This window comes from Chelonia mydas, chromosome 24 (genome assembly GCF_015237465.2).
Source record: "Chelonia mydas isolate rCheMyd1 chromosome 24, rCheMyd1.pri.v2, whole genome shotgun sequence".
Lineage (NCBI taxonomy): Eukaryota > Metazoa > Chordata > Testudines > Cheloniidae > Chelonia > Chelonia mydas.
Genome location: NC_051264.2, coordinates 5,803,881 through 5,824,242, shown reverse-complemented (window position 1 = coordinate 5,824,242; position 20,362 = coordinate 5,803,881). Strand labels below are relative to the sequence as shown.

At 56.4% G+C, this 20,362-nt stretch overlaps 1 protein-coding gene across 7 annotated transcripts in view; it reads left to right on the top strand.

Annotated features, from left to right (window-relative positions):
- ITGA10 (integrin subunit alpha 10) overlaps nt 1–20,362 on the top strand; it is a 74,349-nt gene that overhangs the window by 45,491 nt on the left and 8,496 nt on the right. For all 7 annotated transcript variants that reach the window (XM_043535438.1, XM_043535439.1, XM_043535437.1 and 4 more), the window contains 17 exons: nt 1,453–1,567; nt 2,071–2,198; nt 6,097–6,245; nt 8,320–8,470; nt 9,559–9,724; nt 10,209–10,282; nt 10,825–10,969; nt 12,014–12,162; nt 13,614–13,757; nt 14,261–14,464; nt 15,998–16,128; nt 16,663–16,829; nt 16,937–17,079; nt 18,140–18,250; nt 19,030–19,115; nt 19,509–19,650; nt 19,873–19,965. In XM_043535438.1, the coding sequence (XP_043391373.1) occupies nt 1,453–1,567; nt 2,071–2,198; nt 6,097–6,245; nt 8,320–8,470; nt 9,559–9,724; nt 10,209–10,282; nt 10,825–10,969; nt 12,014–12,162; nt 13,614–13,757; nt 14,261–14,464; nt 15,998–16,128; nt 16,663–16,829; nt 16,937–17,079; nt 18,140–18,250; nt 19,030–19,115; nt 19,509–19,650; nt 19,873–19,965 (2,298 nt within the window). The remainder of the gene's footprint in view (nt 1–1,452; nt 1,568–2,070; nt 2,199–6,096; nt 6,246–8,319; nt 8,471–9,558; nt 9,725–10,208; nt 10,283–10,824; nt 10,970–12,013; nt 12,163–13,613; nt 13,758–14,260; nt 14,465–15,997; nt 16,129–16,662; nt 16,830–16,936; nt 17,080–18,139; nt 18,251–19,029; nt 19,116–19,508; nt 19,651–19,872; nt 19,966–20,362) is intronic.

The following is a 20,362-nucleotide window of genomic DNA, read 5'->3' as shown; positions in this document are numbered from 1 at the left end:
CCTGCCTCTGTACTGCAGGGTCTGGCTTCATTCTGAGCACCCCGCCGCGGCCTCTTCCCCCTTGCCAGTCCTGCAGCATTAGGGAGGCAGCCAGGCCTGGCTCTGTCATTCAGCTGGGAGGGAGGAGGAATGAATATAGCCCCATGTCGCTTTTCGCTCCCTGCTAGCTGCCTCCCTATGGTTTCGCTCTTGATTGCTCACTGAGTCAGGGTCTGCTCAGAGCCGGTCAGGCCACGGTGGGCAGCAGGGTGGCTGTGCTGGGTTCTCCCCCAGCCCTGCTGCCTTTGCCACTGGGGATCAGTTTCCCCCACGGCCTCCCTGCTCTGGACAGTCATAGCCCGACACAGCATACCCCCTGGAGTAGCCATCTAGTCGAAGGTACGTAGCTGGCTCCCGAGACCGGAGTGGCTGAGCACTTCCCAGCGGTTAGCGGGTTTAGCCCCATGACACCCCTGTGAGGTGGGGACATGGGTTATCCCTGCGTCACACACAGAGAGGCCAGGGTACAATCGAACACCCGCAGCAGCGCGTCTCAGGGCCCGGGTCAATGGTCTTATGCTGGCGCGGGTCAGGCTGGCGGGGCTAAGAACAGCAGTGTCGCCGTTCCGGCTCAGGCTGGAGCCCCGGCTCTGAACACCCTCCCCCCCTGTGATTGCAGTGGAGACATACCCTAAAGGCCAGATTCTTAAAGGTATTTAGGTGCCCAACTCCCTTTGAAATCAATGGGGGTTAGGCGCCTAACTCGACTTAAAGAATTCCACGTACACCCCACCTCGTGTGGTGCGGTATAGCACAACGCCGGGCATTGTGTGTTCCCCGTCTGCTGGCTCCTGCATGACATGAGTTTGGTGGGTCTCAGGCCAGTTCCCAACAGACAAGCATCCGCCTCTCAGAAACCACCCCCTCGACTGACAGCTTCAACACAGAGGCTGAGGGCTGATCGGGGCAGAGAGAGGAATTCCCCTCTGCACCTCACAGCAACCGTGCCCAGCCCGGGTGGAGGCGTAGGAGTTGAGACCCAGAGGACGCTGGTCTCTAGGGCCAGGACTTAACGTCGCGCACGTCAGGGAAAGGACAGCTGGCTGGCTGGTCCCGCTGGGCTATCCCAGTGCAGCAGGGTGGGAGACACGTCCGAGGCGGGATACACACTCACGATCCATCTAATCCCTGCCCATGCACCTGGAGTTGGGATGTTGGTCTATTCCAGCACACATGCAGGGGGGGTAGTGACCTAGTTGGGGTCCTGGCCTATTCCAGGGTGCCTGCGGATGGAGTAACGGGCTAGAGAGACCCCTGGTCTGTGTCACTGGAGGTGGGCCAGAGGAGCCACTGCTCTGCTCTGGCATGGCAAATGCCTCCCGTGAGGGGGAGCTTTAAGCTCCGTAGATAGAATAACGGGGACGCGCCATCCCTCAGGGACAGGCTTAACCTACATTTTCCTCTCCTGGGCAGGCCTGCGCCCCGCTCTGGTCCCAGGAGTGCGGCACCTCCATGTTCAGTACGGGCATCTGCACCAGGATGGATGGCAGCTTCCAGCCGACCGAAACCATCGCCCCCACGGCTCAGAGTAGGTGGCGAGCCGGCGGCTGCGTGCGCGGAAGTGGAAATGGAGCCGGGCTGGGCCACAGAAGCTGTCTGGGCCTGAGATTGTTTTGCGTTACAAGCATGCCAGCAGCGTAGCCAACTGGCTTCCCCCCCCAACCCTTTTGGGTGGACTTTTGGAGTTCATATCGTAGCAGCTTTGGGGGCAGGGAGGGGGCGGGTTGCCGGCCTCTTGGGTCTTCAAGTCCTGGGGCAATGCGAGACCGGAGAGGTCACCCATTCAGCTGTGTCCAGCCTTATTGCAATGCCCTGGAAAGGTCTCCTCCGTGCTCCTATCTGGGATTTTGGAACAGCTAACCGGCACTGGGCCGTTCCAAGAATGCCCTGCCTCTGGCACCAGAAAGCGCCGGCCTCTGGCTGTTCCCAGAATGCACTGCACCCAGCAAAGCCGCAACGGCCATGGTCCCCAATCCCCCATGTCAGCTCCCATCTGATGACCCAGCTGCCGTGCGTGCGTGTGTGTTTCAGGGTGTTCTACCTACATGGACATAGTGATTGTGCTGGATGGCTCCAACAGCATCTATCCCTGGTACGAGGTGCAGAACTTCCTCAGCAACATCCTCAGCAAGTTTTTCATCGACCCGAACCAGATCCAGGTGAGTGTATCCTTCAGATTCAGTGCGGGACTCAATCCGGAGCAGCCATGTGGAACTCAGCGGAGTGACTCTGGATTGATAGTGGCATCTCGTAAATCTTGCCTACACCAGGAACTGAGCAGCCAACCTAGCTGCAGGAGGGCAAGCTCCTGACATAGAAGTAACTAGGCTTGGCAGTATTCGATTTTAAATATTTTTATAACTTCTATGGCTAATCAAAATTTTTAAGCATTTTTTTAGATTTTTAACTATTTAAATTTTCACGGTTGTGGGAAATTCTGGAGGGGGGTTGCCGGAGAATAATTATTTCAGGACAGATGTTGAGATGCAACAAGTTAAAGCTTTTGTAACCCTTAAAACACAAATTGTCAACGTCACGTGTCAAAATACAACAAAGTTAATATCAAATGTTAAGTTCGCAAGCAGCATTTGCTGTCCTTGGCCTAGCTGAACATTTCAATTGTGATCGATGGAAATAGGTTTTTGTCGTGCGGGGAAATCGACGTTCCTCCACATTCACCGATAAAAATCCAAACCTTCCAAGCCTAGACATAACCTAGATGGTCTAATTCAGTGGCTCTCAACCTTTCCAGACTCCTGACCCCTTTCAGGAGTCTGATTTGTCTTGCATACACCAAGTTTCACCTCACTTAAAAATGACTTGCCTACAAAATCAGACCTAAAACTACAAAAGCGTCCCAGCGCACGATTACGGACAAATTGCGGACTTTCTCATTTTTACCATATCATTATAAAATAAATCAACTGAACTATAAATCTTGTACTTCCATTTCAGGGTATAGCCTATAGAGCAGCATAAACAAGTCATTGTCTGCATGAAATTTGAGTTTGTACCGACTTCGCTAGCGCTTTTTATGTAGCCTGTTGTAAAACTAGGCAAATATCTAGTTGAGTTGATGTGCCCCTGGAAGACCTCTGTGTACCCCTGGGGTATGCGTACCCCTGGCTGAGAATCATTAGTCTAATTTATGTGGGTGCAGGCTGGTATAAACTGCATGCTGGTGCAAACTGGGATAAATTGTGCAAATGGTGTCTATTCCTGGGGGGCACCGATGCAGCTGGTAACGTCCCAGTGTAGAGAAGGCCCCATTTCCGCTGCTTTGCGGTACCGCGGTGCTGAGAACGTGGCCCCATTGGGCCAGGCGCTGTTCAGAGACAGTCCCTGCCTCAGAGAGTTTACAACTGAAATAGACAAGACAGACGAGGGGAAAGGCAGAGCGAGCAGAGGGAGAGCTGATCCCCTCCCTCCCCCCATAAATCTTGGCAGGACAGGGCAGGGAAGGTGGGAAGGGAGTAAGGAGGGCAGGAGTGGGGCAAGGATGAAGTGAAGCAGGGAGTCCTCATCTTGGCGAGCCTAACGCCCCCTCCCTCCCGCCCCCCCAAGGAGATCAAAGGAAACAGGCTTCCCCCTCAAATGCCAATCGCCTGCCTCCCTCCCCACATCCTCAGGATGAGTAAATAAGGAAACCGTGAGTCTGGCTGGCTTGCCGTGGGACGGGGCTGACTCACGGGGCAGGCGGGCTGACTCAGGGCCGCAGTGGTGGCTAACTGCCTCCCCCCCCCACGGGTCCCGATTCCCTTCCAAGGGCCTGATCCTGAGAGGAGTGGCATACCCCCGCTGCTCCCACGGGCGCTGGGGCTCAGCTCCTCCCAGCATCGGGGCTGGTGGCTGTGATAGTCTGCTGCCTAGAGCCCGAAGACGGGCCAAACCCAGGAGCCTCTGCAAAGGGGGCCCCTTCCAACCTGACCCACCAGCAGCAATGGCTGGGCAGACGTGCTCCTAGCCCCCTGGGGCGTCTATCCCTCCTCCCCCAGGCAGACCATGCTAACGGGCCTCTGACCCTGCCCTGCTGCCCCCAGAATGCCCTGCTTTGCTCTGGCCCCCAGCCTGCTCCCAGAATTCCTTGTACCCAGCCCCTCTCTTCAGGAGGCCTTGCCTGCCTTTGGCCCCACATTGCTCCCCAAATGTCCAGTCTCGCTCTGGCCCTGAAATCGGCGCCTTCCCAGAATGCCCCGCTCATACCCTCTGCTGTACTCCCAGAATGCCTTTCCTCGCTGTGGCCCTGGCTGGCACCGGCTGGCCTGGTCCCACAGTGCTTTGCACTGACACTCTGGTTGGCGTCCGGTTTTTTCCACCCCCAGGGTTTGTGTCCACTCGGGGCGGGGGGCGCCAAGAAATCCCACCCCATGGGGGAAACAGGAAACGTAAAGAAAAGAGGTGGAAAGAGAGCCTGACCTCTGAGCTTTGTCATGTGCGTTTGAGGGGTCGGGGTGGAGAGCGCCCGCTCTGCTGAGTCGGCACAGGCCAGGGCTGAAACGCAAAACCTCATTCAAGGCCAGGTGTCCTGGAGTCACCCAAGCAAAAGCCAGCTTTGTTATTGCTAGCTCAGCTCCCACCAACCTACGGAAGGGACTGCGATGCCACGGATTCCCCCCCCCCCCCCCCCCCCCGTTGGTGTGTTGGACAGACGCCTGCCCTGTGTTAGCTCCCTGCACTCAGATCTTCCAGTCCGCCCCTAGCAAGCACTTGGAGCCGGACTGCGTGTCCCCTCTGCATCCTTTGCTCTTTGCTGCTCTAGTGCGTTCGCCAAATGAGAGAGGATTTCCTCTGGCTGGAGGATTCCGTGCTCATGAGAGAGGCAAACAAGGCAGCGTCCCATCTGGGATACACACCCAGACTGGTCTGCAACCTCACACCTGAACTAATCAGACTGATGAGATGTTTGACCACATGCTCAGGGTTCAGTTGATGGCCATATTTGGGGTCGGGAAGGAATTTTCCTCCAGGGCAGATTGGAAGAGGCCCTGGGGTTTTTTCGCCTTCCTCTGCATTATGGGGCACGGGTCACTTGCTGGAGGATTCTCTGCACCTTGAAGTCTTTAAACCATGATTTGAGGACTTCAATAGCTCAGACATAGGTGAGAGGTTTATTGCAGGAGTGGGTGGGTGAGATTCTGTGGCCTGCATTATGCAGGAGGTCAGACTAGATGATCATAATGGTCCCTTCTCACATTAAAGTCTATGAGTTTATGAGACCCTTTGGCCTGCACAGTTAGCCAGTGTTCTGGGATGTGCAGGGCGGATTCTGTCAGGATAAGAATTCAGTGCTACCCATGTTTCTTCACAAAAATATGTCCACAGAGTCCTCTCTTCTGTTCCCGAGTGTGGCAGACACAAACAGCAGGCAGTTTCCTTGCTCAGACAATGCCACGTCTGCCCCTTCAGTGAGCTCTGTGCCCAACAAGCTCTGTCTCGTCTTCCCCTCCAAATCATGCTCCCAACTGCTTCTCCTGGCTTCCTGCTGCCTCTCACCCCCACAGCCGATCTCCTAGCCCCCCCCGCGTTTGCAACCAGAGAAACCCTTCAGTGCACATTGTTTAGCTCTCTCTCTCTCTCTCTCTCACTCACACACACACATGTTAGATAGAAACATAAATATTCCTGCTGGCAGGTTGCAATGTAACGTGACTTTATTGCTTAGAATTCAGAACAATAACCCCAAAACAGAGAGAGACAAAACAGGCTGCTCCCTAATTCACTGACACATGACTCACCCCACCGTGCTGTAAGTGGGCTCTTTTCAAACTGGCTGCCTGCTGTGCTGATTGACGCTGCTCCCACACTTTGCTACAGAGCCCTCTAAGCAGGAACACCCCCACCCCCTCTGCTGCTCTTAAAGCGATAGCTTGCAATTCCAACACAGTCCTCAATACACCCACAAGGGGAAGGTCAACTGACTTGCCGAAGGCCATGGACTGAGCCCTTGTCTCTCAACGCCCAATCCACTGCCCTTCCTACCCCAGCCTTCGCATGCAGAAGGGATAGCTTAGCCCCGAGCTGCCTGTAGCACCACTGAACGTGGCTTCTCTGTTATAGGTGGGGGTGCTGCAGTACGGGGAGAAAGCTGTCCACGAATGGAGCCTCTGGGATTACCAGACGGCGGAAGAAGTGGTGGAGGCGGCGAAGAACATCAGCCGGCAGGAGGGCCGGGAGACTCGCACGGCGTTCGCTATCCACAAGGCCTGGTAGGGGGAGTGGCGGGAGGGATTTCTCCTGGGAGCTGGGCGTCTGGATTTTTAACTGTGGTCTCCGCACTTCTTAGCTGCCTAAGCGCCATATCCATCCTGGGGTGAATTTCCAGAAGCGGAAAGTTCCTAGATACCCTGGAAGATGCTGTTCTCGTGGTATTTCCTCCCCAGGCAGAACCAGAGAAAAGGGGGCCTCTTGCAGGGAGACGATGGCAAAGTATCTTGGTGCTTATACAGCGCTGGGATCCCAATGCCCGGAACAAACTGACGCCACCAAAATGCAGCCAGCTCAGGGGTGGAGTACAACTGTTAACAACCCAGCACAACAGTGCGGGGAAGGAGAAATTCAGCCCAGGAAGGGCAAGTCCTCACTCATCTCTTAATTGCCTTAGCTTTGTTAAGACAGGAATTTCGTTGTTAAGACGCCTCTAGCAGATGCCAACACACTGAACCTCAGGCATCTCAAGTGTGTGGCCTTTGGACGACTCACAGAGCTCTCTTCCGGCCCCAAAGCTAACCCTTTGCATCCTCTGAGGTCTCTTTTGCTCCTTGCTGATCAGGATCAACAAACTCCCCCGGCTGCCCATATCTGAGTCTGTGGAGCCCTGGAAGGGAATGTGGGTGTAGAAGTCAGACTCGGAGGGGTCTGTGTGGGCAGAGATTTCATTAAAGGGACAGCTGGTCCCGTGGCGTGCACTAATGGCGCCAGGGCGAAGCGCCCGAGGCGAGAGCGAGAGGCAGGGTGGTTTGTAGCGGGGCTGCAGCGCCAGGCCTCTTGGGAGCTGAGCCTGGTCCTGGGGAAAGCTGGTGGGAGGCTGGTAATGGGAGCGCTGTTTCCAACTGGAGAGGAGACAGTGGCTACTGAGAGGAAGAGTACTACTCCCCCTGGATAGGGGAGACCCAGGTTCAAGTCCCTGCTCAGTTCCCTGCGTGACCTCAGGCAAGTTACTTAGCAGCTCTGTGCCTCAGTTTCCCCAGCTGTAAAGTGGAGATGATAGCGCTGCTCTGCCTCCCAGGAGGTTGGGGAGGATGAATGTGTTAAAAGATTGGGAGGGAATCAGGTATTATGATCATGGGACGGAGGGTGTAGAAGGACCTTTGGTACAGATTTCCAGGGATCAGCCTATGAAAACACTCTCTTTCCCCGTCCTCTGGGACGAGACATGACTGAAGCCCCGTGTGTGCCAGGAGCGCTTTGCCCTGGGTAGCTAAATCAGTATCTTATATCAGCAATGCTCTCCTAGTGTAGACGCGGCGTGTATCGGTAAAGCTGGGCTTTTGCTAGTATGGTTGTTATCAGGGCTAACAGGGGGCAACTCTACCAGCTCCCCGAGCTCGGGGGGCACCCAAAACATCAGTCATGTCTGAGTAAATTAACTACTGATCTCTCCAGAAATGACGGGGTGGGGCTCCAGCGAACATGACGTACCAGGCCCGAAATTTCTCTCCACCATCCTGGTTATTATCCCACATCCTCTCCCCTTCCCTGAATGAAGCAAACTGCCATGACCAAAGTGCAGTTTTGCTCGCATAAGCGGTGTCTGCTGCGAGGGTACTTGCCAGCACAACTGGGTCAGTTGGGGGATCACACCTCCTGACCGACAGAGCCCCATCTGCAGTGCAGAGCTGGTCTGAAGGTGGGTTTGCAGAAGGAGAGCTGCATGCTGCTAAGTGGAAATGAAATTTGGGTCTCGGCCCGGTTCAAGCATGGCACCGGACTGGGGCTCCGGAGACCCAGGCTCTATACGCAGCTCTGCCACTGACCTGCTGGGGGACCCTGGGTGAGTTGCTTCCCTTCTCTCTGCCTCAGTTTCCCCTCTCTCCTTTTGTCTGTTCTTTTTGGATTGTAAGCTTGTCAGGGCAGGGCTCTCGCTGGGGGTTTGTACAGCCCCTAGCACAGTGGGGTCCACCACCACAATTGATCCACTCACTGGCAGCCTGAATGGGCCCTGGAGGCTGAAGCCTCTCTGCACCTTATAGGGCAGGGTTAGGAACTGGGCCTCTCACAGCGTTTGACCCTGCCTCAGCCAGGGCTAGAGCCTCATTCTGTTTTCTCCCTCTGTTGTGGCAGCTCGGAGGCTTTCAGCCCGGAGCGGGGGGGCCGGGAAGGAGCCACCAAACTGGTGATCGTGGTGACCGACGGTGAGTCCCACGATGGGGACGAGCTGCCGGAGGCCTTGGCTGAATGCGAGAAACGCAACATCACGCGCTATGCTATCGCGGTGAGTGGGCAGATGTGGCTGGGACATGGGCTAGTGCTGTCTGAATGCTCCAGCCCGGCTTGTCTGAGTCTCATGTTCTGGACCGGTTGATGGTGATGGGGAATTTTATCTGGGGAAACGTCCCTTCTCTTCCTGTATCAACTCTTCTCAATATGGGAGCCTGCCCGTGGAGGAGACTGGGGACATGAGGCACCTGAACGACATTTCCCATGTTGCAGCATGACCAGGAACTCCCATGATGCAACGTCTACCTCCAAGAGGAAAGACTGTGGTGCATCATGGGAGATGTAGTCCACCCAGTGACTGTCAGCCAATACATGGGCTTGGCCAAACTCAGTTTTTAGTTTTTATACTTTTGACGATAATAACAATGTTTGTTTTGAAGCACTTTTCTAATTTTTAGCCATTTAAACGTTCACAGTTGTGGGACATTGGGAGGGGTCAGACAATGTGGGGGTCAGGCAAATAATTATTTAATGACCTTGAGACTGAAAAAGTGACGGCTTTATAAAGATTAAAACAAATTGTCAACATCTCATCTCAAACTCTACGAAGTAAATAGCCCTAAATCTAACGCTAATAAATTCTCTGGCAACATTTTTCTTACTTTGCCCATCTGTAAATTTCAATTATTATCAATGGAAATAATTTTTTTCTTGGTTTGTGTGTGTTTCGGGAACTTGACGCTTACCAACATTTAGCTAAAAAACTAATCCTTCCAAACCTACCTATAGAGGAGCAGGAGGCAGCCAAACTACATTTCCCATGTTCCACCATGGCCAAAAACTCCCATGGTGCAGCTGCCTCCTTGAAGAGGGTAGACTGGTGCATCTTGGGAGATGTAGTCCAACCAGTGACCCTGGCCTATAGAGGGGAATGGGAACAAGAGGCAGCTGAATTACAATTCCCATGAGGCATTCTGGTGGCAATTTCCCAAACTGAAATTTTCCACTGGGAGAGGGGGAAAAACACATTTTCCAACCAGCTCAAGTTGCGGGGCTCTTGCCCGACCCCTTCAGAGTGCGCCATGTTAGACAGTGAGTAACCAGGTGAAGGTGACACAAGCCTCAACAGCCCTGGCTTCTTAGGTCCTAGGTCACTACATGCGCCGACAGCAGGATCCCCACTCCTTCATCAATGAAATCAAGTACATCGCCAGCGACCCCGATGAGAAATACTTCTTCAACGTGAGCGACGAGGCGGCCCTGAACGACATTGTGGACGCCTTAGGGGACAGGATCTTCAGCCTCGAAGGTAACTGCGTTTGGCTGATCGGGGCCGCAGCGGAGTCCCAGGGGCCGGCGGCCGGTACCTGGGGCTGACAGCCGGGACTGGGCCCAGCAGCAGATTCCCCGGGTGTGGGGCTGGCAGCCAGGATCCCGGGCACGGGGCCGGCAGCCGGGACAGCAGCCAGGAGCAGGGCCAGCAGTGGAGCCCCCGGGAGCCGTGTAGGAGAAAACAGAACTTTACACGATGCTGTGAGAGGCCAGTGTCACATCTGAGCCATTCCTGACCTCCTTCTCCCACACCAAGCTAGGTCCTCCCTGAAACATGGACCCTCTTTCTCCAGTTCCCCCTTAGCATTCTACAGAGCTAAGCGGCCATTCCTGGCCCTGCATCCTGTTAGAAGGGTCCAGGACAAATGTGAGCGTTCATAGCTAAATGTCCCTGGCCATCTTCCTGCGCTGTGTTACCAGAAATGATGCTGATTTTGTCTCTCTCTCCCCCTCCCCACCAGGGACGCATGGATATAACGAAAGCTCCTTTGAACTGGAGATGTCCCAGATCGGCTTCTCAACCCACCTGCTGGAGGTAAGGCTCCTGCTGGTTGGCTTACAGAAGCCTAGCCATGCAGGGCTAGAAGGGATCTCGAAATCGTATCATCCATCCCTTTGCAATGAGGCAGATTAAATTAACCTCCCAATGTGCTTGGCGCTGTACAGTCAAAGGCTATCCCTGTCCTTGGAGGCCTTACCATCTAAAGAGACGAGACAAAGGTGAAACAGGAGCAGAGAGAGGGGAAGAGACCTGCAGAAGGTCACCCAGAGAACCCAGGCCGCCTGCAGGCTAGTCAGGTGTCCCAACTACTGGACCACGTTGTCTCCTTATATCAGTCACTGCCTGCTTCTGTTACAAGGGACTTCTCTAGAAAGCAATTGCAGAAGTGGAAAGTTATCCTAATAACCTCTCCTCTCTGCGCATCAGAATCCCCTTTCCACTGAGAAGCAGCACAAGGCACTGACTGTCTTCCAGGGGGACCTGCAAAGGGGAATGTAAATTGGGCTCGTGGCCAAGGGATTGGCGTAACAGAGACATCACTGTTTCCCATCTTCTCTCCTCCATGCCCCTGCCAGGATGGGATCCTCTTTGGCACCGTGGGGGCGTACGACTGGGATGGGGCCGTCCTCAAGGAGAGCAGACACGGCCGGGTCATCCTGCCCCGGAAAGCCTTCGAGAAGGAGTTTCCGCTGGAGCTGAAGAACCACGCGGCCTACCTAGGTGAGGTGGTGCCGTCAGCCCGAGCCCTCTTCTCCCGGGGCTGAGCAGCCTTGGGTTTCTATTGTCCCGCCTCTCGTTATCATGTGACCCTTGGGGGAGGAGCCAAGTGCCTAGGGCACATGGGTTAGAAACGTCTCATGGGCTGCAGGGCGTGGAATGTCTCGAGGGGCTATAATGGGCTCAGTAATGGGCTGTAGATCCCATCTCCTCTAGGTTGCCCGGCCCAACACAAGGGCCAAATTTCCCGAGGGGGTTAGGTGCCTAACTCACGTAGATTCTCTTGAAAATCCTTCTCTGCGCCGACCTGCATCTTTAGGTGCCTAAATGGCTTTGAAAACTGGGCCCTAAGCCGGTGGGATTTATTACTTGTATTGTGGATGCGCCTGGGAGCCCCAGTCATGGGCCAGGGCCCCCTGGCGCTGGGCGCTGTATAAACAGAACAAAAGGACAATCCCTACTGGGTCTGGAAGCCATTGTTAGCTGCCAGCTGGCTTCTGTGACACAAGTGGGCAAGGTACCAGCTCTGATAGGCATGTGCCCCATGGCTGCCCATACCCTGGTTCTGTCAAAGTCAGGATGGCCCAGGAAAATCTGGGGCAGGGGGAACAACGCATGGGAAACACATCTCTCCATGGGCCCCAGAGGAAAAGGAGAGCTGGCTGGCTCTAGAGGACTAGGCCGGGGAACAACTCTGTGCCTTTAGTCACTGTCTTGTTAATTTCTTTTTATTTGCATTGTGGTGGCACCTTGCAGCCGCCCATGGTGCAAGGCGCTGTACAAACACAGACCAAAGAAACAGTTCCTGCCCCGTTCTTCTCTCTCGAAGGGTCATCTTCAGAGTAACGCCCTTGGAGGCAGTGCCACAGATCAGTAAAACCCACTTCTCTGTGTCAGTCTACCAAACCCCAAGACTGGCCAGCTGCCTGCCCCCCGTCCCAGGAACCCACGGCCCGCCCTGTAGAACAGCCCTCATGTTCTCTGCAGTGTAGAGCATCTCAGGGTGCCAGAGGCAGAGCTGACGGGGTTCCCCTCTCTCCGTGACAGGTTACGCAGTCTCCTCGGTCCGGCTCCGGAACGGGAAGTGTCTCTACGTGGCGGGGGCTCCGCGATTTAAGCACAAGGGGAAGGTTATCCTGTTCGAGATGAGCAACAGCGGGCGGGTGGTCATATCCCAGGCCCTCGCTGGGGAGCAGGTAGGGGCTGGGCAGCCAGCGTGGGGTTGGGCTAAGCCTGTCTCTCTAGTCTGTCTTTGCTCCTCCCGTGACGTGCCTGTGAATCCAGAGCCTGTGGCATCGGGGATGAGTTACAGAAGCAGGGCGGAAAGCGCGGGCTGTTCGAACGGGGCAGGAGACAGTTTCCCCAGCCCAGGAATATTTCTGAGAGGTTGACGTTTTTTTCCCGTCTCGAACTGGGATGAACTCTTAAAAATAGCCACAAACCAGAAACCTGCCATTTTCCGCCTTCCGGGGCCATCCAAACATTGCCTTTCCATTTTGCCCTCTGCCCCAGCTTTTTTCCGCTCTAATCAGCTTAAACGTCAGACTGAAAAGCCACTTGGCACTGGAAAGCTGGAAAAGGCCAGCGAATGCTGACCACCCCCCACCCCCCCAACCCACACACACACGGTCTCAGAGTCAGATTTCCTTGAGCCCGACCCTGCTTTGGGACCAGGTTTGGGGTTCCGGGAAAAAAGCATTCGGTGAAAAGTTCCCACCGTGCACCATTGCACGTGCGAGCGTATAAAAAAGGGGGTTGCCCCGCTCGTGGTGACGCATCACTCTGAATGATACACCCCTTTCTGCCCCTGTTAATGCCACATACACAGAGATGATTTCTCATGAGGATACATTTACGGCTGCTCTGGCTCGTGCTGGTAAAGTTACGCACAGTGTCACCTAGTGGCTGAACATTATAATGCAGGTTTCAGAGTAACAGCCGTGTTAGTCTGTATTCGCAAAAAGAAAAGGAGGACTTGTGGCACCTTAGAGACTAACCAATTTATTTGAGCATGAGCTTTCGTGAGCTACAGCTCACTTTAGATAAGCTATTACCAGCAGGAGAGTGGGGTGGGAGGAGGCATTGTTTCATGGTGTCTGTGTATAAAATGTCTTGTGCGATTTCCACAGCATGCATCCGATGAAGTGAGCTGTAGCTCACGAAAGCTCATGCTCAAATAAATTGGTTAGTCTCTAAGGTGCCACAAGTCCTCCTTTTCATTATAATGCAGTTTTCCATTCCATTCCACCCCCTCCCCATTCCCAACCATTATCTCCCAAAGAGGGGCAGGTTAGTTTGGGGCTTTGTCTGCATGAGGAAGTGGAACTGCTTTAACTGATTTGTTTTAAACCGATGTCAGCTAAATCTGCGCGAACCCATTTTGACTCAGAATCAACTGAACTTAAACCAGTTTATGTCTGGCTTAAACAGAGCGTCTACACGGCTTCTGGCACCGGTTCCAGCTTCAGTTAATTCAGCACCCGTTGTTAAATTGAGGCCACATCTGGGTGTAGACAAGGCCTGAGCGGTGCAGAGAGCAAGGCTGGCATTGAGCATGCTGGGGAGGCAGGAAGATGAGGGTTTGCTGCCTCCTGACGCCCCACCCCCACCCCCACCCCCACCCCGCCCCAATCTACCCTCTTTGCAGATCGGCTCGTACTTCGGTAGCGAAGTGTGTCCTGTGGACGTGAATGGGGACGGAATCACGGACGTCCTGCTGGTCGCTGCCCCAATGTACTTGGGAGGTCAGAACAAAGAAACAGGCCGGGTCTATATCTACAAAGTCGGCCAGGTAAATTCCAGTGCCCACCCTACCTGTCTCCCTGGGCGGGTGGGGTATTTGTCCTGTTGGTTTGCCGGGGGGGGAATGCAAGCCTGCAGAGGGGGAAGAGAAGCAGACCCCCACCCTGCACCCCGCAAACAGACATGCTCTCTGCTGTAGCTCTGCTCCTGCCGTTTTAACGGGATGTCGGCAGGGGGGATTGAACCTGGGGCCTCTCCGTTTTAAAGCACAGGTTTCTATGTCCTGAGCTAAAAGACCAGCTCTGGTAGCAGGCTCCTGGGCCTCTAGATATGGTTCTGCCTCCCCTAGTGGGGCGGGGGAGGGCAGGACAGGACAGAGTGGGAGTGGCTAACTCTGTAGTGGGCTGTTGTAATTGCTAGGGCTAGCCCCAGGAGGGCGACATGCTCAAAGGCTCCCGGTAGACATGGCCGGGGGCCGGGCAGGTGCAAAGGGAGGCTGAATCTGGGCTTGGAGGGCGTAAAGGCCCCTTCGCTTCCTTCCCCGCACCCCAGCTGCTCCTGACGTTCAGCGGGACCCTGCATGCTGCCAAGAAGCCCCAGGACTCTCGCTTCGGTTACTCCCTGGCAGCCGTGCCCGACCTCAACCACGACGGCTTTAACGACGTGGTGGCGGGAGCGCCCCTGGAGGACGACCACAGGGGAGCGGTGTACGTTTACCATGGCGCCCGGGGCACCATCCTGCCGCAGTACCAGCAGGTCAGTCACTTGGGCGAGAGGGTGGGTGCCTGGCCAGGGCTGCAGCTCGTTAGAAATAACCCAGCCCTGTTAAGGAGGATTTAGTTCCAGAGACTGGTATGATCCTAAAATCAAGCCTTCCATTACACTAGGACCTACTGTAAACAAGTGGGTTAAGTGCTGTTAATAATGGATGGATAATGTCATGCCAGGTTTACAGCTATCTCTAGCCCCTGAGGAGCTCAAAGTGTTTCGCTAACATTAATTAAAGTATTTTTGCCCCTTATCCTCAAGGGAGCTGGGTAATGATAACCGCTATTTTTCAGGTAGGGAAACTGAGGCACCGGGAGGGGCCATGACGTGTCCCAAGTCATAGCCTAAGTCAGTGGTAGGGGTGGGAACAGAACGCAGAAGTTCTGACTCCTGGTGCCCGCCCCCCTCTGCTTCCCTCCTGGTGCCGGGAACAGAATCCAAGAGGCCTGAGTCCTCCCCGTCCCACCGGCCCTAACCACTAGACCGTCCCTCCGCGCACCTTTCCTCCACCATCAGCCCCGACAAATTCCCAGGAAACCATCCCGTGTTCAATATCTGGGCCCAGATGCTCAAGAGTATTTAGGTGCCTAACTCTTATTGATTTCCATAGGCGAGGATCTGGGCCCCTGCTGCAGGGGTCCCACATGGGGGGACAATGGGGGAGGAATTAGCCAGCCCCAATTTTGCAGGGTGGTGTTAGGAGTGAGGGCTGAATAAAGAGCCGTGGGGTTTTGTTTGTGGCTGGGCTGCCCCCTGGTGGCAGATGGCACCAAAATCCTCTCGACTCACTCGCTTGCCCTGTGGCTAGACCCCTTGGGGTGCCAAAGGATTTTCCTGCCCTCAGATTCAGCACAGAGGCGGGCTGGGGGGTTGCCCATCATGCAGCAGCTTGTCTGGTCCAGCGAGGGCAGTTTTTGGGTGTCCCAGGAGGTGACCATGTCCCCTTGCCCTGGGAAAGAGACAGGGCTCCAGGCTTAGAAACACCAACAGGGATTCTTACCTGCTGGCCAGGCAGAGACTCTGGGATCTCCCCGCTGGAGCTCCTGGGGGAGGAGAGTGGGTGGGCTTAAAGCTACCTTTGGGGTTCTCTGGGTGCTGGTCCAGTGCCTGGCACAAGTCAGAGCAGCCTGGATCTCCCTGAACACCTTGCTGGCTCCCCAGGGGACTGGCGCTAATGGGCCTTAGGCTGTTGTTATTACTACACCAAAACGCCCAGAAGGTAGGGCCCCATTATGCTGGGTGCTGCATGGACACCTAGTTTGAGATGCTCTCTGCCCCAAAGAGCTTGCCAGACAAAGGATGGGTGGGGAAACTGAAGCACAGAACGGGACAGTAGCCTGCCCCAGATCATCCAGCAGGTTAGTGACAGAGCTGGGAATAGAATCCAGGCCCCCTGAGTCCCCGTCCGGTGCTCTAACCACTTGGCCACGCTGCCTCTTGGGAGAATGAGTTAAACCGGGGTGTTCCTGTGGTGCCCAGGCTGTTGTTCCACCTGTGACTAACTCCCCACTTACCCGCCAGCGGATCGAAGCCTTGTCCCTCCACCCGAGTCTGAGCTACTTCGGCCGCAGCGTGGACGGGCAGATGGACCTGGACGGGGACGAGCTGGTGGACTTGGCTGTCGGGGCCCAGGGAGCCGCCGTGGTGCTGCGGTGAGTCGCTCCCCCCCCGTCACGGAGGGGCCGAGCGGGACAGGTGGCGAGTGTGTCGGACCAGCCGATGGCCGTGGCACTTTCCAAAGGAGCTCAGGGTTGTTATCCCCATTGTACAGATGGGGAAACTGAGGCACGGAGGGGGGGAAGTCACTTGCCTGAGGTCGCCCAGCGGTTGGTCTGGTCAATAGAAGGCAGGTCTCCTGAGGCCCAGTCTAGTGCGCTAACCACTAAGCCACGCTGCCTTAGCTAATGCAGGGCAGGAGGCATGGAGGGTGGAGGGAGGCCCCCAGTGCAGGGGTGAGTCTCGCGGGGCGGGGGGCAGTTCCACCCACCTTCAGGCCTCTTTAGGGGGGCTGAGTATCCTAGAGGACCCGGGCACGAAGAACCGAGTGTCCTGTACTAGCTTCCCTGTGTGCTCATTTCCCCTGCGGCTGGACAAACCGATGCAGAGGGAGGGCTGAGCTGGCCCCGGTGGGAGGCCGGGGCGCCCTAGGGATCCAGGGTCTTGAACGTGTGGTCCCCGGGGGCCAGGTCGCGGAGGATCGTCCAGGTCAACGCCTCGCTGGCCGTCAACCCCGCCTCCATCAACGTGCTCCAGAAGAACTGCCAGAGGCAGGGCAAGGACTCTGTGTGCGTCACGGCCACCGTCTGCTTCCGCGCCTCCTCCAGGTCCCCGGGCCGGGGGGACAGGCATTTCGGTGAGTGCCGCGGGGCCCCGGCACCCGCCCCCGGCTTTGCACGCGGTGCCGTGGGCCCGCGGCGAGTGCCGGGACTCCGGAGTGACTCCGCCCCCTTGTCGGCCCAGGGATCAAGTACAGCGTGTCTCTGGATGACAGGAAGTTCGGCACCCGGGCCGTGTTTGACGACACCTCCCAGAAGCTGGTGCAGAAGCGGCTCCGAGCCAGCGTGGGGAAGGCAGCCTGCCAGCCGCTCCCCTTCCACGTGATCGTGCGTACAGGGGGCGCTATGGGAGGGGTAGGAAGGGAGGGATGGAGCATCCTGCCCCCTGCTGTACAGCACCGGTATTACAACAGCGCCCCCTGCTGCACACAGACCGAGGCTACGCTGCACTGCAAGCAGAGGGGTTATCTGCCAGCAAACACGGGCTAGCGGATCCAGTGCGTACTCAGGGAAGCATCTGGCTCCAGGTCTCCTGGGCCCTAGCCCGGCGCTCTACCCACTAGATCACACTGCCTCCCTTAGGACTGCCTGATCCTTCTTGCTGTACACGCCATTGCCCAGTGGGGGGCGCTGTCCTTCCCTCCCGGGATCGGAGCATTTGTCCTCCTATTTGGGTTTCCTCCTGCAACTGATCCCATCTTTGAGCTACCTGGCCCGGGAGTTATTTATTGACTTGTTCTGGATTTAGACTTAAAATAATCATGAGGCCTGGCTTGGGCTCCAGGCCCGTTAGCATAACGAATGATTCAGTAAATACAATTAAACATAAGCCTCAGCAGCCCGGAAATGGTCCGTGTCACAGGGGCTCAGCCAGCCACCAAGCCTCCTGATTCTGGGGTCCAGCCCGCTCCAGGACACTGCTCCAACGGGGGCCTTTTGCAGCATCACCAAATGTGGGTTATTTTGGACCACAGCAGGAGCAAGTTCCAGGCTCCCAGCGAATGCCCGGCTGGCAGCCCCCTCTTTTATAACAAGGGGGACCCAGCTTGGAGAGCCCTGCTGTTCCCCGCTACGGGAGTATGGCCCGGGGAGAGAAGGGCCAGTCTCAGGCCACTTAGGGACCTGTAAGTCACGTCACCTCCAGTTACATGGATCCCACCATTGGCCTAGCCAAGCTAGCCTGCCTCCAGCTATGGCTAATATCGGATGCTTTGGAGGAAGGTGATCCCCTCAATCCCATAATGCCCTGGGGGAAGTGTTTCCAGACCCTCTTGCTGAAGCATGGGGTCCAGCGGGTCTCAAGCAAAGCTGGCATCCTCCCCAGGGGACGGTGGGTGGCTAAGGAATCCCGTCTCAAAAGCTAGCCTAGGTTCCTTCCTCCCGGCAGGACACGACGGACTACCTGAGGCCGGTCAGCATGATGGTGAAGTTCGCCCTGAGCGATTCTGACCCAGGCCCCGTGCTCGATGAGAGATCGTCCACCACTGTTAAGAAGCTGGTGAGCCCTTGACCTGTCCCTTCGCTCCGGGTCATTAACAAGCCGCTGTGTTGCTGGGCGTCCGGGATCCCACCTCCTGGGATTGGGACCTGGGCAAGGCTTTGGTTACGGCCACTTTAAACCTTGCTTCCCCTTCCCTGCAGTTGGCACTTGCCTTGGGGGCTAGATAGCACCTTCTGTAGACAGCAGAAAGGGGCGGGGTCGCCTCCAAAACCACAGAGAGATGTGGAGGACGAAACTAACATCGGAAGGTGCCCTTGGGAAATGGATCCCAGTAGCCTGTGGGCTCTTCTAGACTTGTGCGTGTGCTTCTAGACGGGCTGGATGGGTGGTTCTAGATTCTCTGTTGGTGTGTGTGGGCGCTCAGTTCTAGACTCTAGATGACTGGATTTCAAACCACACCAAGACCGCCAGTCTCCTGTGAGCTGTAATACTTGGGTCTACATTCAGCGGCTGGGCTGAGTGTGCGGGTGCTGGGCGGGTCCGGCCTGTGACACAGAGGAGCTCAGACGAGATGATCCCTTCTGGCCTTAAACTCTGTGGCTGAGAGCGTTCCCCGTGCGTCTCCCAACTGCCCTGCTGCTGAAGGCTCTGCGGGAGGGAGAGGATGGGGCAGACTGAGTTAGGTGGGGCAAAATGCGTTAGCTCGAATCCTCTTCATCTACTCCGGCCACGGGCGCGAGCCGGCCGCCTTGCAGACAGCCTCCCCGCCCCACGCTGATGTCGGATAACAGCCCAGCGCCCAGTGGCCAACAGTGACCCCTCTCCGTTGCTTTCAGATCCCTTTCTTCAAGGACTGCGGAGAGGACAATGAGTGCGTCACGGACCTGGTGCTCCAGGCTAGCATGGATCTCGCCGGCTCCAGGTATGGCAACCCTGGGAACAGAGCGGCCTGGGGTCTATTCTCAGCTCTCCCACGGACTTACAAGGGCCCTTGGCTCAGGCACTGTCTGCGCTGAGCCTGGCTTCGCCCGAGCCACAGGAAGCTTTACGAGCCCTAAAGGACGCCTGGAGATGGATGCAGAAAATGGTGGCCCTTTGTCCTCCTCTAGAGGCCAGTCTGTGTATAGAGGGTTGTCAGTCCCAGTCAGAGGATGAGCTCTCCAGCTGAGGTAGCAGGGGCTTTAGATCACGAGGTTGCGGGTTCAGGTCTCGCCCCAGGCATGTCTCACTGCCCCGGGAAGGACGGCGCAGCAGCTGCCTGGCCAAAGCTGCCCCCCGGTCTGACGCTGAATTGTCACCGCCTTTCCCGTTTCAGGCAGAAGCCGCACGTTATCCGCAAGGGGAAGAGGAAGGTTCTGGTGGACGTGGTCCTGGAGAACAAGAAGGAAAACGCCTACAACGCCAGCCTCAAGCTCGGGTTCTCCAAAAACCTCCACTTCTCCAGCCTCTCGCTCAAGGTGGGTCGCGTGCTGGGAGCAGGGGCTGGAGGCGGGGGATCGGCGGGGAAGGGATGGCACGTTGCGGAGGGCAGCGCACAGAAGTGGGCCTGGGCTGGGCTGGAGCACTGGTCCTCCCAGTCCCGTACGCGCCTCCTGCCCGGGCGAGATCGGGCCCATCCGGCCCGGCTCGGTGATGGAGGGAGGGAGCAGAGATGGTGAAGGGGTCTTCTGTTCCCGCAGGGGGAAACCCAGGTGAAGGTGGAATGCAGTGCCCCCTCCCCGCACACCCGCGTCTGCAGCGTGAGCTACCCCGTCTTCAGGTCCCTGGCAAAGGTGAGTCCGGCCGAAGCCCTTATTGTCTTCGCGCTTAGTGAATTAGTACGGCTGGTTAAAGGGCCGAGAGCCTGGCTCGTGCCCGCCCCCCAGCTGCTTTCCTAACCCGTAGCTTCCTTTCTGTTCCAGCCTTAGCCCCCTCCTGCACTTTCTGCCCATGCCCCTCAATCCCACCCACAGCCCCCTGCTCTTCCAGCCCTGGGTTCCACCTCCCACCTCTGCCGATGCCCCTCAATCCCACCCACGGCCCCCTGCTCTTCCAGCCCTCGGTTCCACCTCCCACCTCTGCCGATGCCCCTCAATCCCACCCACAGCCCCCCTCCCCCCCATCCCAGTCCTTACTCTTCTCCCCCGCAAGCTGGTGCAGGGGGGATTCGGTGGGCTGCTGGGAGGGTGG